Here is a 13,480-nt window from a genome sequence, read left to right as displayed (position 1 = left end):
CGATGGATTCTTTCAATTTCTATTTTGCCCTGTGGCTCTAGAATATCAGGGCAGTTCTCCTTGATAATTTCTTGAAAGATGATATCTAGGCTCTTTTTTTGATCATGGCTTTCAGGTAGTCCAATAATTTTTAAATTATCTCTCCTGGACCTATTTTCCAGGTCAGTGGTTTTTCCAATGAGATATTTGATATTGTCTTCCATTTTTTCATTTCTTCAGTTCTGTTTTATAATATCTTGATTTCTCATAAAGTCAGTAGCTTCCACTTGCTCCAATCTAATTTTTAAGGTAGTATTTTCTTCAGTGGTCTTTTGGACCTCCTTTTCCATTTGGCTAATTCTGCCTTTCAAGGCATTCTTCTCCTCATTGGCTTTTGGAGCTCTTTTGCCATTTGAGTTAGTCTATTTTTTAAAGTGTTGTTTTCTTCAGCATATTTTTCCGTATTTTTTTGGGTCTCCTTTAGCAAGTCATTGACTTGTTTTTCATGGTTTTCTCGCATCCTTCTCATTTCTCTTCCCAATTTTTCCTCTACTTCTCTAACCTGCTTTTCCAAATCTTTTTTGAGCTCTTCCATGGCCTGGGACCAGTTCATGTTTTTCTTGGAGGCTTTTGGTGTAGGCTCTTGCACTTTGTTGACTTCTTTAGGCTGTATGCTTTGCTCTTCTTTGTCACCAAAGAAAGAATGCAAAGTCTGATACTGAATCTGGGTGAGTTTTCACTTTCTGGCCATATTCCCAACCAACTAATTTGACCCTTGAGTTTTTCAGTGGGGTATGACTGCTTGTAGACTAAAGAGTTCTATGTTCCACGTTTGGGGGGGAGGTGCCAGCTGTGCCACACCAGCACTGCTCCTTCCCCAACCCCCAACCCAGACTGGGCTTAGATCTTCAGCAGGCTGTGCACTCCTGCTCTGATCTGCCGCTTAATTCCTCCCACCAGGCGGGCCTGGGGCTAGAAGCAACAGCAGCTGTAGCTGTCCCACCTCCGCTGTCCCAGGGGTGGTGGCCGAACCTCGAGCTCCTTCCACTCCCGCATCTTTTCCCACTAACCTTTTCCGCTATCTTTGGTGTTTGTGGGTTGAGAAGTCTGGTAACTGCCGCAGCTCATTGATTCAGGGTGCTAGGGCCTGCTCTGCCCAGCTCCTGGTCTGGTTGGTCCATGCTGCTCACGCTGGGCTCTGCTCTGCTCCACTCCGCTCCCAGCTCCCTGCTCCATGTGGGATAGACCTCACCCAGAGACCATCCAGGCTGTCCTGGGCTGGAGCCCTGCTTCCCTCTGCTGTTTTGTGGGTTCTGCAATTCTAGAATTGGTTCAGAGCCATTTTTTATAGGTTTTTGGAGGGACTCGGCAGGGAGCTCACGCTAGTCCCTGCTTTCCAGCTGCCATCTTGGCTCCGCCCCCCTGCTCTCCATGAGTTTATATTCTAAATTGGTTCTGTTCTGTCTGGATTATCATCTTTCTCTGTTTGGCAGGGAGAGATCAAGTGTTTTCTGATAGAAAGGGTTTCTAGGCTCTTTTGAGCTCCTTGTTGTAGTGATTGACACCGTTGCTAGTCTGCAATAGGGTCTAGCGGGACCCACTGATGGAGTTGACTCTATCCTCAAAGATCTTTTGATGAGAATAATTGCTGCTTCCTTTAAGATGTGCAACCAAAGATTAATAGTTTGCATTAGACACCAATATGTTAAGCTGAGTTGTCCTGCCATTATACAAATAGTAGTGTCCTAGTCCTAATCTAAGGGCTTTTCCCTCAATCTTCATCTTTCTTGACCTCTCTGAAATGTAATCGATCTCCTTCTCCTAGATTCTCTCTCCTCTCTAGGTTTTCATAACATTGCTCCTCTCTCCTGGTTTTCTTTCCTATCTGCCTGACTGCTCCTTTTCAGTCTCCCTTGCTTGCTAATTTAACCAAGGCATGCCCAATGATGATGGGTATCCCCCAAGGTCTAAGCTTGATCTTCTCCTCTTCTTTCTTTCTCCTATCCCAGTTGGTAATCTCACTAAATCCCACAGATTGAATTGTCATCTCTATACAGATGATTCTCAGATATGTATATCTAGTCCTAGTCTCCTGATAGCACTCACTGCCTTTTGGACATTTTAGACTGGATTCTTTTAGGTTTCTCACACTTAACATGTCTGAAATAGAATTCATCTTTCCCTATGAACCCTTTCTTTTTCTGAACTTTTTTTTTATTACTGCTGAGGACACCTACAATTCTCTCAGTAACTTGTGCTTCCAAATTAAGTGGAATCCTCATTGTCTCACTTGTACTCACCCCACATATCCAATTTGTTGTCAAGCCTTGTTTTCTCTACCCTTCTTACCCAGAGAATATATCCCATTCTCTAATCTCACATAGCTACCACCCTCGGGCGGGCCCTTGTCATCTTATGTCTGCACAATAGCAATAGCTTTCTGGTTAGTCCCCTACCTCAAGTCTCTACCCACTCCAATCCATCTTCCACTCAGCCACCAAAATAATCTATCTAGAGTACAAGTCTGATCCTGTCACTCCTTCATTCCCCCTTCCCCACCTAATAAACTCCAATGGCTCCCTATCATCTCCAAGATCAAATGTAAAATCCTCTGTTGAGCATTTAAAAGCCTTCATAACTTGGTCCCTTCTTACCTTTCTAATATTCTTACTCTTAACTCCCCACCTTGTACTCTACGATCCAGTGACATTGGCTTCCTTACTGTTCATTGAACATGACCCTCATCTCCTGACTCCATACCTTTTAACTGGCTCACCCCCATACCTGCTGGCTCTCTTCAAGTATTATCTATATATAGACAACTCTGAAATCTATATATCCAATCCTAACCTCTCTCTTGAACTCTAGTCTTGTATCTCCAACTGCCCAATGGACAATCAGGGACATTCAACTAGTTGTCCCATAGGCATCTCAAACTCAACATGGCCAAAATATCCACTCTCCCTGATTTCCCCATTTCTGTTGAGGATACTATTATCCATTTAGTCATTCAAGTTCACAACATTGGCATCATTATTAACTCTTCCCTCTCATCCCTTATAATCCAATCATTCTTGTCAATTCTACCACTGCAATATCTCTCACATCTGTCCCTTATTCCCACCCATATGGCCACCACTCTAACTCAGACCATAATCATCTCTCACCTAGACTATTGCTATAGCATTCCAATTGGTCTACCAGCTTCTAAGCTCTCCTCTTTCCAATTTATCCTTCACACAGCTGCCTAAGTGATATTTTTAGGGCACAAATCTGACTATGTCACTTTCCTGATAAAGCTCTAGTGGTTTCCTCTTGCCTCTGGGATAAAATATAAACTTCTTTGATTAGCGTTTAAAACTCTTTTCAATCTGGCTCCAATCTGTCTTTCTAATCTAATTGCACATTTCTATTCTTCACAAACTGCTAACTGGTTTAGTTGTTATTCCCCATACACAATATTCCATCTTCTGCCTCCATGCATTTGTACAAACTGTCCACTGTGTTTGAAATCCATTTCCTGCTTCCATCCACTCCCAAAATTACCTAGGCTCTTTCAAAGCTCAGCTCAGGTGCCACTTCTTGGAGGAAGCCTATCCTAACCTCAATGCCATTAATACAGAAATTACTTTGTACCTACTTTACATATATTTTCTATTTCCTTTTCAACATATATATGCATATGTATATATGTGTATTTGTATATATATATATACATATATATATATATACGTATATATATACATACACATATATAGTTTTACCCCAATAGAATGAGGACAAGGTCATTTTTATCATTATATCTCTAGTGCAGTATCTGGCATATTAATATATGTGTAATATATTAATAAATGTGTATTGGATGAATGAATGAATCTAAATTCCTTGGAAATAGACCTTCCTTAGACACAATATTGACTATGTTGGATTGGATGCTAAAAGAATTTTGGTCTTTTTTAGGAAATGCATGGAATACAGAATTCGTAAAATATCATGAACGGAATGAATATCATTCCAGGAAGAATGGTGACTTGAGAAGATGGTCCCTCAAGCAGCAGGTCCAAGATGAACTATTTTGGGACAGTTCTAGCACCAATTCAGATGAGTTGGGAAAAGAGGAAAGGAAATCCTGGACCCTAGTGAGGACCAAGACAGAAAGAATTCCACTTTTTGATGAGTTCTTTGATCGAGAGTAAGAGAGCTACAAAATTAAGAGAACTATGCACCAATCAGAATTTCGCTGGGAGGAGGCAGCTAGGTGGTGCAGTGGATAGAACCCTGGTCCTGGAGCTAGGAGGACCTGAGTTCAAATATGGCTTCAGATACCTGACACTTACTAGCTGTGTGACTTGGGCAAGTCACTCTAATCCTGATGGCCTTGCAAAAATAAAAGGTGTTGGGGGGGGGGGTCGGGCGGGGTTTCATTGGGAGGAGAAAAGGGAGAAGAGGGAGTGAATTGAAAAATTCAATTTGTGATTCCAGTACCTAGACCAGTGCCTGGCATATAGTAAGTGCTTAAAAAATACTGTGGATAAATTGCTTACTTGTAGTATTGATTCAAATCAATATGTAGAATATTATACATTTTTAAAAGCCTTTATGTTTTAAAATGAAGCCTCTGAAGGCTTTTTTAGTCCCAAAGCATTATATCTGTGCCTCATTGAAGAAAAACTGATATAGAAAATATAAAACACGTAAATTAGAGGGTTGATTATTCATATAATATTCTTTATTTTATTTATGAGAATTACAACATTTAAAAAATACCAAGGTCATCTAGGAAACTTATTGGTTTGTTTTCATATAACTAACTACTGGATGTAGCAAAGAGGGACCCGGGAGACTGCAGAAACACTTAGTATGTTAGGAATTGAATTAAATAAACACTGACCAAATGAAGTTAAAACAATTCTGAGAATATGATGGAGATTCATGGAGAATAAGAATTTTAAAACTAGAAAGGGTCTTGGAGATCATTTAATCAAGAGAAAATTATTCAATTTACAAAAACTAAGGCACAGGTAATTTGAAAAACATCTATTGTGAAAGCGAAATACAGCTGCCTCCTCAGCCTCATATGCCATAAGAAGTTACATCTTTTCTAGAAACATTCAAAAATCACTTTAAAAAACTTTTTTTTAAAAGATGGGGGCAGCTAGGAAGTACAGTAAATAGAACACCAGTCCCGGAGTCAGGAGGACCTGAGTTCAAATCCAGCCTCAGACACTTGATGCTTACTAGCTGTGTGACCTTGGACAAGTCACTTAACCCCAATTGCCTTGCCTTCCCCCCCAAAAAAAACTTTTAAAAATACTTAATTGTTCATTTTGTGAAATATTCCAAAAAGAAAAACAACCAAAAATAACCAAAAAATCCTGGTGCGGAAGAAGTAATTTGTTGTAGTTTCTTGGATTTCTTGAAAATTATCTAGTCTGGTACTATTTGCAAATTTTTATTGGAGTAGATCTGTGAGAGCCGAGTTGGCTATCTCCTTTCAGGCAGCCGGCTTGTCCAGAAGTCATGCCTGCTTTATTTCAATAAATTCCCCTACATCCTTAAATTTTCAATCAACATTTTTTCCATCACCTCACTTTAACTATATAACTCTACAACTCTGTATTTTAGGCCACTCGTTCTTCTACTTCCCTTGACTCACAAAATTAAGAGAAATGGGCACATTCCTTAGTCTCTTCTTTATCTCTCTTTTCTATCTTGCAACCTAGTTCTTATCTGAGGACCTCACATGTGTTGCAATCATACCCCTAACAAGACATTCATTCTTCTACTCTCCCTTACTTATGGAGTCAGTAAAGAGGGTCAAGTTTAGACTGGGTCAGGGGGAACAGCACTCAATACGGCATACAGCCTTTGGCATAGTGAGACAGGGTCAGAACTTGGTGGTGGCAGCATTAGAAGCAGCATTCTTGTCCTGGTACACAGGGGCTGTGGTAGCACCCAGACAGTGCCCAAACTCCATAGTATTTCTTGAGGGGGAAGAGGAGAACATTCAGGCCCTAGCACAGAAAAGCATTGCTGGACTCTACGATAGAGGGGTAGCTCTTTGAGGAAGAAGGCAGACCAATGCCAGTCATCAGGAGAGTGGGTCCAAGAGACAGCAGGCAAAAGACTGGGCAACAGGCAGTAGAGTGAGCAGTGGCTTGGACCCCATTGGCAACAAGGAGAGAAATTGGAAATGATATGGGCTCCAGTGGTAGCATGCAACAGAGTGGGCAGCAAAGTGCATCCCATCAGAGTGAGGACTGTATGATAGCAGCAAAGATAGGAGCAAGGTAGCCCCTCACTTACTATAATCCAGTGATCATTGTATAACTCCATCATAGGCAGGGCTTAGAGAATTAAGAGCAAGTGTCTTGCTTGCTGGTGATGGAGGAGAGTCAAAACTATCCATTCAGCTGCAGTGGAAAGATGGGAACATTCCCTCGGCAAAGGCCTCTAAAGAGGCCCAGATTTGACATTTCTACCCAGTGAAGTTCTCGGGGAGGGGAGGTTTTGGCTCGTGAATCAGGGAACACTAAGTGGGTGGCATCACAAATTTTTGGCATTGACCCTGAAACAGGCTGTATGCAAGAGAACAATGAGCTCTTAGCTATCTTTTTAAAGATGACTTGCTGACCTGTAACAAGGATCAACGACTATGCAAAAATGTCATCGTCTGCCCTGTACCCCTTATGCTCTTGGTGCTGCTCTGGCTCATTATTTTTGCTTTCCATAAGGAGGCCCTCTGTGCAAAGATCTGGCATTGTCTGCCACATGGACCAAATGATTAAGATCCAATTAAGTCTTAGGTATGGTTTCAATGCTATTTATTTTTATTTCTTTATTTAACAGGCATTTATTTACTCTCTCTCCCATTCCCCTTCCCTCTGGAAGGGGGGAACAAAAAACAAAATGACAACAACAACAAACTATTATTGTAATAAATTCACATACTGGCCATGTCCAAAAATTTGTATGTCTTATTTTGCATACTGTATCCATCACTTTTCTGTCCAGAAATGGGTAACATTTTCAACACTAGTACTTTGGAAACATGGTTGGTCATTGTTTTGACTAAGGGGAAAACTAGCCTAGCCTGTGTGGGTATATCATGTAATGGAGATTAATGGTTTCATATGTAATTCTCTTTTTCTGCTCTTCTTCACGTAGGAACATGTTTACATTTTCTGTTATTCAAGTTCAGAAAAAGAACATTTAAAAATTATAAATAAAAAATGACTAAATGAATATGTCCCACTTCCAGACCATTATCATTCCATGCTGCCCCATGGTGACCATCTTCCTAAACTCCTCCCTGAAGGAATATTGGACTCTGCTGCTGGTACCACCCTGGGCTCTGATAGGTGAGCCTTCACCTTATCTTACCCAGCACCAGGCCTCCACACTATGCCAAAACCATTTCCAACCTTTCCTTCTGTCTCTGTTTTATGTATTGTTGCCTTCCCCCATTAGACTGTAAGCTTCTTGAGGGTAGGGACTCTCTTGCTCACTTGTATTCATATCCCCAGTACTTAGCAAAGTATTGTTGGATGCCTGTCAAACCTGGACAGTACACCAGCGCCATGCCAGGAAACTGAATTGCTTCCATTTGAATTGTCTTAGGAAGATTCTGAAGATCACCTGTCAAGATAAGATACCAGACACTGAGGTCCTTACTAGAACTAAACTGTCAAGCATTCAAATTCCACTGCAGAGAGTGCAAAGTTGATGTGCTCATCACGTTGTTCAAATGCCAAATGTACGCTTGCCAAAAAGAGTATTTAATGGAGAAGTCATATAGGGCAAGGGCTCACATGGTGGTCAGGAGAAGCGATACAAGGACACTCTCAAGGTGTCTCTTAAGAATTTTGGAATTGATTGCGTGACATGGGAGACACTGACACAGGACCACCCAGCATGGCGTGTCCTCATTAAAGAAAGTGTTGTGTTCTATGAGCAAAGCAGAATTGAGATAGCTCAAATGAAATATGAGATGCACAGATTTTGAGAATCTACCCCAATTGTTCACATAGGGTCTATTTGTGCCTGACCTGTGGTGGAACATTCCAAGCTCATATTGTTCTGATCAGCCACAGGTGAATACACTATAACTTGACTCTACAATAGTGATGTCATTTTGGTCATCTTGAGAATGAAGGACAACAACCAACCAACCGAACACTTAGCAAAGTACTTGTAACATAGTAAGTGCTTAAATAAATGTTTTCCTACCTACTTCTATAAATATAATATATGCTATTTTAAAGAAACAAAATTGAGTTGATTTTTGATAATACATATATATATATATATATATATATATATATATACCTATTCCACTTTATATCTCTATTCCAATCCTTTTTCTTATTTACAGATCTGTATCTCCATATTCCTATATTATATATCCATTTGGATGTTCCTTTGGTACCCAATGGAATCCAACATGTTCAAAGCCAAACTGATTGTCTTTTCTTTTACATCTAATCTCTTTGGATTCACCATTTATGTCTGTGGTACCACTACACAATTTCCCATATTTGAAACATTGAGATCATCTTTGACTCTTTCCTGTTCTTCACACATCATAGGATCAGTTACAAAAGCCTGTCCATTCCACCTTCAGAACCTCTCCCTCAACCATCCCCTCCTTTCCACTCCCATTAACCCCAACCTAGTACTGGAATTTGCTACCACTTAACTGGGCTATTGCAATAGTTTCTAAACCATACTTTCTCCCCTCTAGTCTATGTCCATCCTTAATATCATCGAGAAAATTATTGCTTTATTCATAGATCTGACTGTGTTACTCCTTGGTTCAAATATAGCTACCAAGTAAATGCAAAACTTCTTTGTTTGACATTCAAGGTCTTCCACAATCTGTTACCTTTCTAGTCTTCTATCATATTCCTCCTTTCCATTTTTATATTACTCTATACTCTAGCCAACCTGAATTAATCTCTATTCTGTCAGCATGTTCTAGATTTCCCTGCCTCCATGCCTTTTAATAACCTTGTCCCTTAGCCTAGAATACACTCCATCCCTCTCTTTGCCTGTTGAATTTGTTATGTTCAGTCATTTCAGTTGTGTCTGACTCTTTGTGACCCTATTTGGGGTTTTCTTGGCAAAGATACTAGAATGGTTTGCCATTTCCCTCTCTAGATCATTTTACAGATGAGGAAACTGAGACGAACAGGGTTAAGTAACTTGTTGAAGGTCACACAGCTAGTAAGTGTCTGAGGCCAGATTTGAACTCAGGAAGATGAGTCTTCCTGACTCCAGGCCTGGCATTCTATCTACTGGCAGCCCCCAGGCAGCTAAATTTCTATCCATCCTTTGAAGTTCACTCTTAATATCTTCTCCTCCGTGATGTCTTACCTGGTCCCCCATCAGTAACAACCTTAACCCTTGGGTGTAACACAGTTTTTGTTTCACAACTTTGAAATGTACTTAGCAAATAGCATTATGAATTATTGTTCCATGCAGTTGTGCTACTCCCTCCTCAACTATAAGCTACAGAAGGCAGAAACTCAGTCTGAAGTAAGACTCTCATCTTCTTACAGCATGTGGTACTTAATAAATGTTTATTGTTGTTGTCATAACCACTTTTTAAGGTTGGTGTGATGAATGTGGTATGTTGACTCTACAAGTACAATACATCTATAATCAATTGATGGTACAAGCAAGTTAGTCAGGCTGTGCTATCAGTCATCCACTGAGCTAGCAGACCTACAGAACGCACTTGGGAAACTCACTCCCCTCCCTTCTTTGTGGTAACATGTATTTCATCCAGCTCATCCTTCTTTGAGGGGCAAAGCTTATCGTTAAAACCCTTGGGACCAACAAATAGCCCAAGCAGTGCTTTTAATGTGAATGCAACATAATCCATGTTAAGCCTTCTTGTAGCCTGAGGATCCTTATTAGTTTATGCCTCAGAAGGATTCTGGCCCTGAATAATGTTTTTTTTTTCTCCCTCTATGGTACCTGAATATTCTTTTAAATACATAGCTTGACCTTTTTGTCAGTTTTCATTACCCAAAGTACAACTTTGGGTTTTAAGAAAAACTCTAAGATTGTAAATCTGCTTCCCTCTTTTTTTTGAAATTTTATTTTATTTTTAGTTTATGGAACAAGCATTTCCATAACATATTATAATAAAAAAAGATGATTGCACATAAAACTGCAAATCTACTGTGTATAATTTGTTATTCTTTTCAAATATACAACAAAATTATCATGTAAATTTCTTTTTTTCCCTCCTTTGCCCCTCCAGATGGCTACCATTATACCCAAATAGGTGTGTTTGTATATATATATATATATATGTATATGTATATGCATATATATACATATAGACATATATAATATTTATTAGTTCTTTCTCTGGATGCAGATAACATATTTCTCCATATGACCTTTATAGTCCCATGCAGTTCTTAAAACAATATTGCTGTTATCGTATTCATTGTTCTCTTGGTTCTGCTCATTTCTGCTTCTCTCTTAGGGTTTTGTCCTCACTCACATCCCGATATCACTGCTAGTATCCAAGTAGGCAAAACTGACACATATTCAAATGACCATTTGAATTTTAACATGTTGGCATACATGTGGCGAGAAAACACTTAATGCAGTTCTCTTACAGGGAACAGGTAAAGAAAGGATGTACTGTATTTTCCAATGTATAAGATGCACCCTTTTTCGAAAAATTTGGGGTCTAAAAACTGGGTGCACCTTATACAGTGGTTGTAGATTTTTTTACTTGCATTTCTCACTTTTTCACGCTTGTTTTTGTACTCATTGTTATAGTTTTTTTACTTGCATTTCCCACTTTTTAGCACTTGTCTTTGCACTCATTGTTTCACATTTGTTACTGGTATATTAGGTTTCGTTTTGCCATGTTCTGCCCAGAAATGGCTCAGAAAAGATTTTCATACAGAGCTGAATTCAAGTTAAAAGTGATCCAGTTTGTAAAAGTGAATGGAAATTGTACTGCTGAACATAAGCTTGGTCCTCTTCCAACTAAGAAAACAATCTGAGACTGGCTATGGGAAGAAGAAACCCTACTGAAAACGCCACGGCAGAAGAAGGCCATGAGAGGCAAGTCAGCAAAATGGCCTGATTTAGAGAGGGAATTGAAGATATGGATTGAAGAGCAAAGGGCAATTGGAATTCCTGCGTCCACAAAGATAGTTCAGCATGAGGCAAGAAGAATTGCTGATGAAGAAGAAGTTACTGATTTCAAAGGAGGACACAATTGGTGTTTCAGGTTCATGAAACAGAATGAATTAAGCATGTGTACATGCACCAGACTTGCCTAAAAGATGCCCAAAAGCTATTAGCAGACGAACAAAACCTGAGTTCAATAACTTTATGTAATACATTTTTTTTCGAATTTCGGGCCCCAAAATTAAGGTGCATCTTATGCATGGGGAAATATGGTATGATACATGATTGCATCCTTCTTGATATCTTTTTATTTATTTATTTTTTGAGGCAATCAAGGTTAAGTGACTTGCCCAGGGTCACACAGCTAGTAAGTGGTGAAGGCCATATTTGAACTCAGGTCCTCCTGACTCCAGGGCCAGTGCTCTACATACTGTGCCACCTGGCTGCCTTCTCTGTAGCCTTTTACATTCTTAGTCACCCACTTCTCCTTGATACTCCTTCTCTCTAAGTTTTTATTACACTATTCTCTCTCTCTGTCTCTCTCTCTCTCTCTCTCTCTCTCTCTCTCTCTCTGCCTACCTATATGACCTCTGCTAAGTACCCTTTGCTGGCTCATCATTAGGGTCATGGCCGCTAACTGCAGGAATACCTCAGGTCTCTCTCTTGAACCTTCTCCTCTCTGTATTACTTGGTGATCTCATCAGTTTCCATGGCTTCTGTTATCTTCTCTATGCTAAGGATTCCCAAATCTACTTATCCAGCCCTGTCCTCTCTGCTGACCTCTGGTCTCTCATCCCAATTTTTTCTTTTTTGGAGGGGGGAAGGCAAGGCAGTTGGGGTTAAGTGACTTGCCCAAGGTCACACAGCTAGTAAGTGTGTCAAGTGTCTGAGGTCGAATTTGAACTCAGTTCCTCCTGACTCCAGGGCTGGTGCTCTCCTCACTGTGCCACCTAGCTGCCCTGCCCAATTGCCTTTTGATATCTTGAGCTGGATGTCATAATCTCTGGTTCTTCATGCTTGCTTCTTCATGTCTCATCACTTACTTGGCTTTTCTACCTACTACAAGCCTCCTTTAAGGTCAAGGTTAAGAAAACATTTTAGCTAACTTGCCCTCAAAGCTTGAAATCCCTCAAAATTTAAAGAGCACTGGAAAGTGACTTTCTCACCTTCAGGAAACCCTGACTCATCTCAACTTTATTCAGTATAAGTATTTTCAGTATAATAAAAGCATAAACACTTTTATGAGGAGCTCCAAAAGGTGTACTACATTTATCTGAGTCTCTTATTATGATAAACAAAATGTATTAGCTTTCCCATAGTTTTTAATTTCTTGGTCTAGATCTCAAGAGAGAATTTTCTGAATTCTAAATATTCAGTTTCATTAATAATCTCTAAGTCCCTCGTGGGTGCCTGGTGATGATGATGTAGCTTTCCCAGGAATTGAAGAAGTCACTGTCAAACAGGGACAGAGAAAATGAATCTCCTCACATCCTTCTCTGAGACTTAAACTAGATGACAGCCCTATTCTATAATGAGGACAAAGGCCATGGTTTCTCTTCCACCCCACTCCCTGCTATAATGTGCTTTTTTCCTTTTGAAAAATAGTTTTGGAACTGAGAATTGTGAGGTTATGACTACAATTTAATGAGACTTTAAAAAAACCCATATCAGATGCATCCCGATGAATAGTATCCTTCAAAACAGATATATGAAGAGGCTTTGTTGGACCTGCTGCCAATTATCAGAATATAATTGGTTCAAGCTTTTCTTCTGAAACTGTCTTCAGAGTCTGTTTAAGAGCCACACAAGAAAAACTCTCATTACTCTTGGATGTTTCTACTACCTTCTCTGTCCTCTTTTGTCTGCCCAGTTCCCAATAGGATTTCACTTGGTCCCACTTTTTTCCCAAGTAAGCCCTTTAAAAAAGGCATAGCAGAACTGCCCTTATTAATATACCATCAATCATTTGATGTGATATAAAAGATATGGAGAAGATTGTCTGGAGTACTCCCCCTTCACTATCTGCCACTTTATGGAAATCCTATCATTAAATATTTGTTCCTTTGGCAAAAGACTCTGGGACATCTCTGACATCTTCTTGGAGGGGGCAACAATATGGGAGAAAGTTGCATTGTTTTCAGTCATTCACGTCTCATTATGAATTAATAACAATCATATAGTTATAAAGTATATTGGTTTCCTAAACGTTTTGTATACATTCTCTCATTTCTCCTTCATAATAGCACTAGGAGGGATGTAATACAATTATCATTATCTTGCTTAAACAGACGAAGAAAATGAAGTTCTGAGAGCTATGATGATAGAATTAGAGCTGGAA

At 39.7% G+C, this 13,480-nt stretch overlaps 1 protein-coding gene across 1 annotated transcript in view; it reads left to right on the top strand.

Moving 5' to 3' along the window:
• The window catches only part of CCDC198 (coiled-coil domain containing 198), a 57,141-nt gene extending 52,966 nt beyond the window's left edge, over positions 1-4,175 (top strand). Inside the window, exon 6 of the mRNA XM_036769594.1 lies at positions 3,940-4,175. Coding sequence (XP_036625489.1) covers positions 3,940-4,175 — 236 coding nt within the window. The remainder of the gene's footprint in view (positions 1-3,939) is intronic.
• Positions 4,176-13,480: the final 9,305 nt, after the last annotated feature.

This window comes from Trichosurus vulpecula, chromosome 8 (assembly GCF_011100635.1).
Source record: "Trichosurus vulpecula isolate mTriVul1 chromosome 8, mTriVul1.pri, whole genome shotgun sequence".
In the NCBI taxonomy this organism is placed as follows: Eukaryota; Metazoa; Chordata; class Mammalia; order Diprotodontia; family Phalangeridae; genus Trichosurus; species Trichosurus vulpecula.
This window is presented reverse-complemented; position numbering and strand designations above follow the sequence as displayed.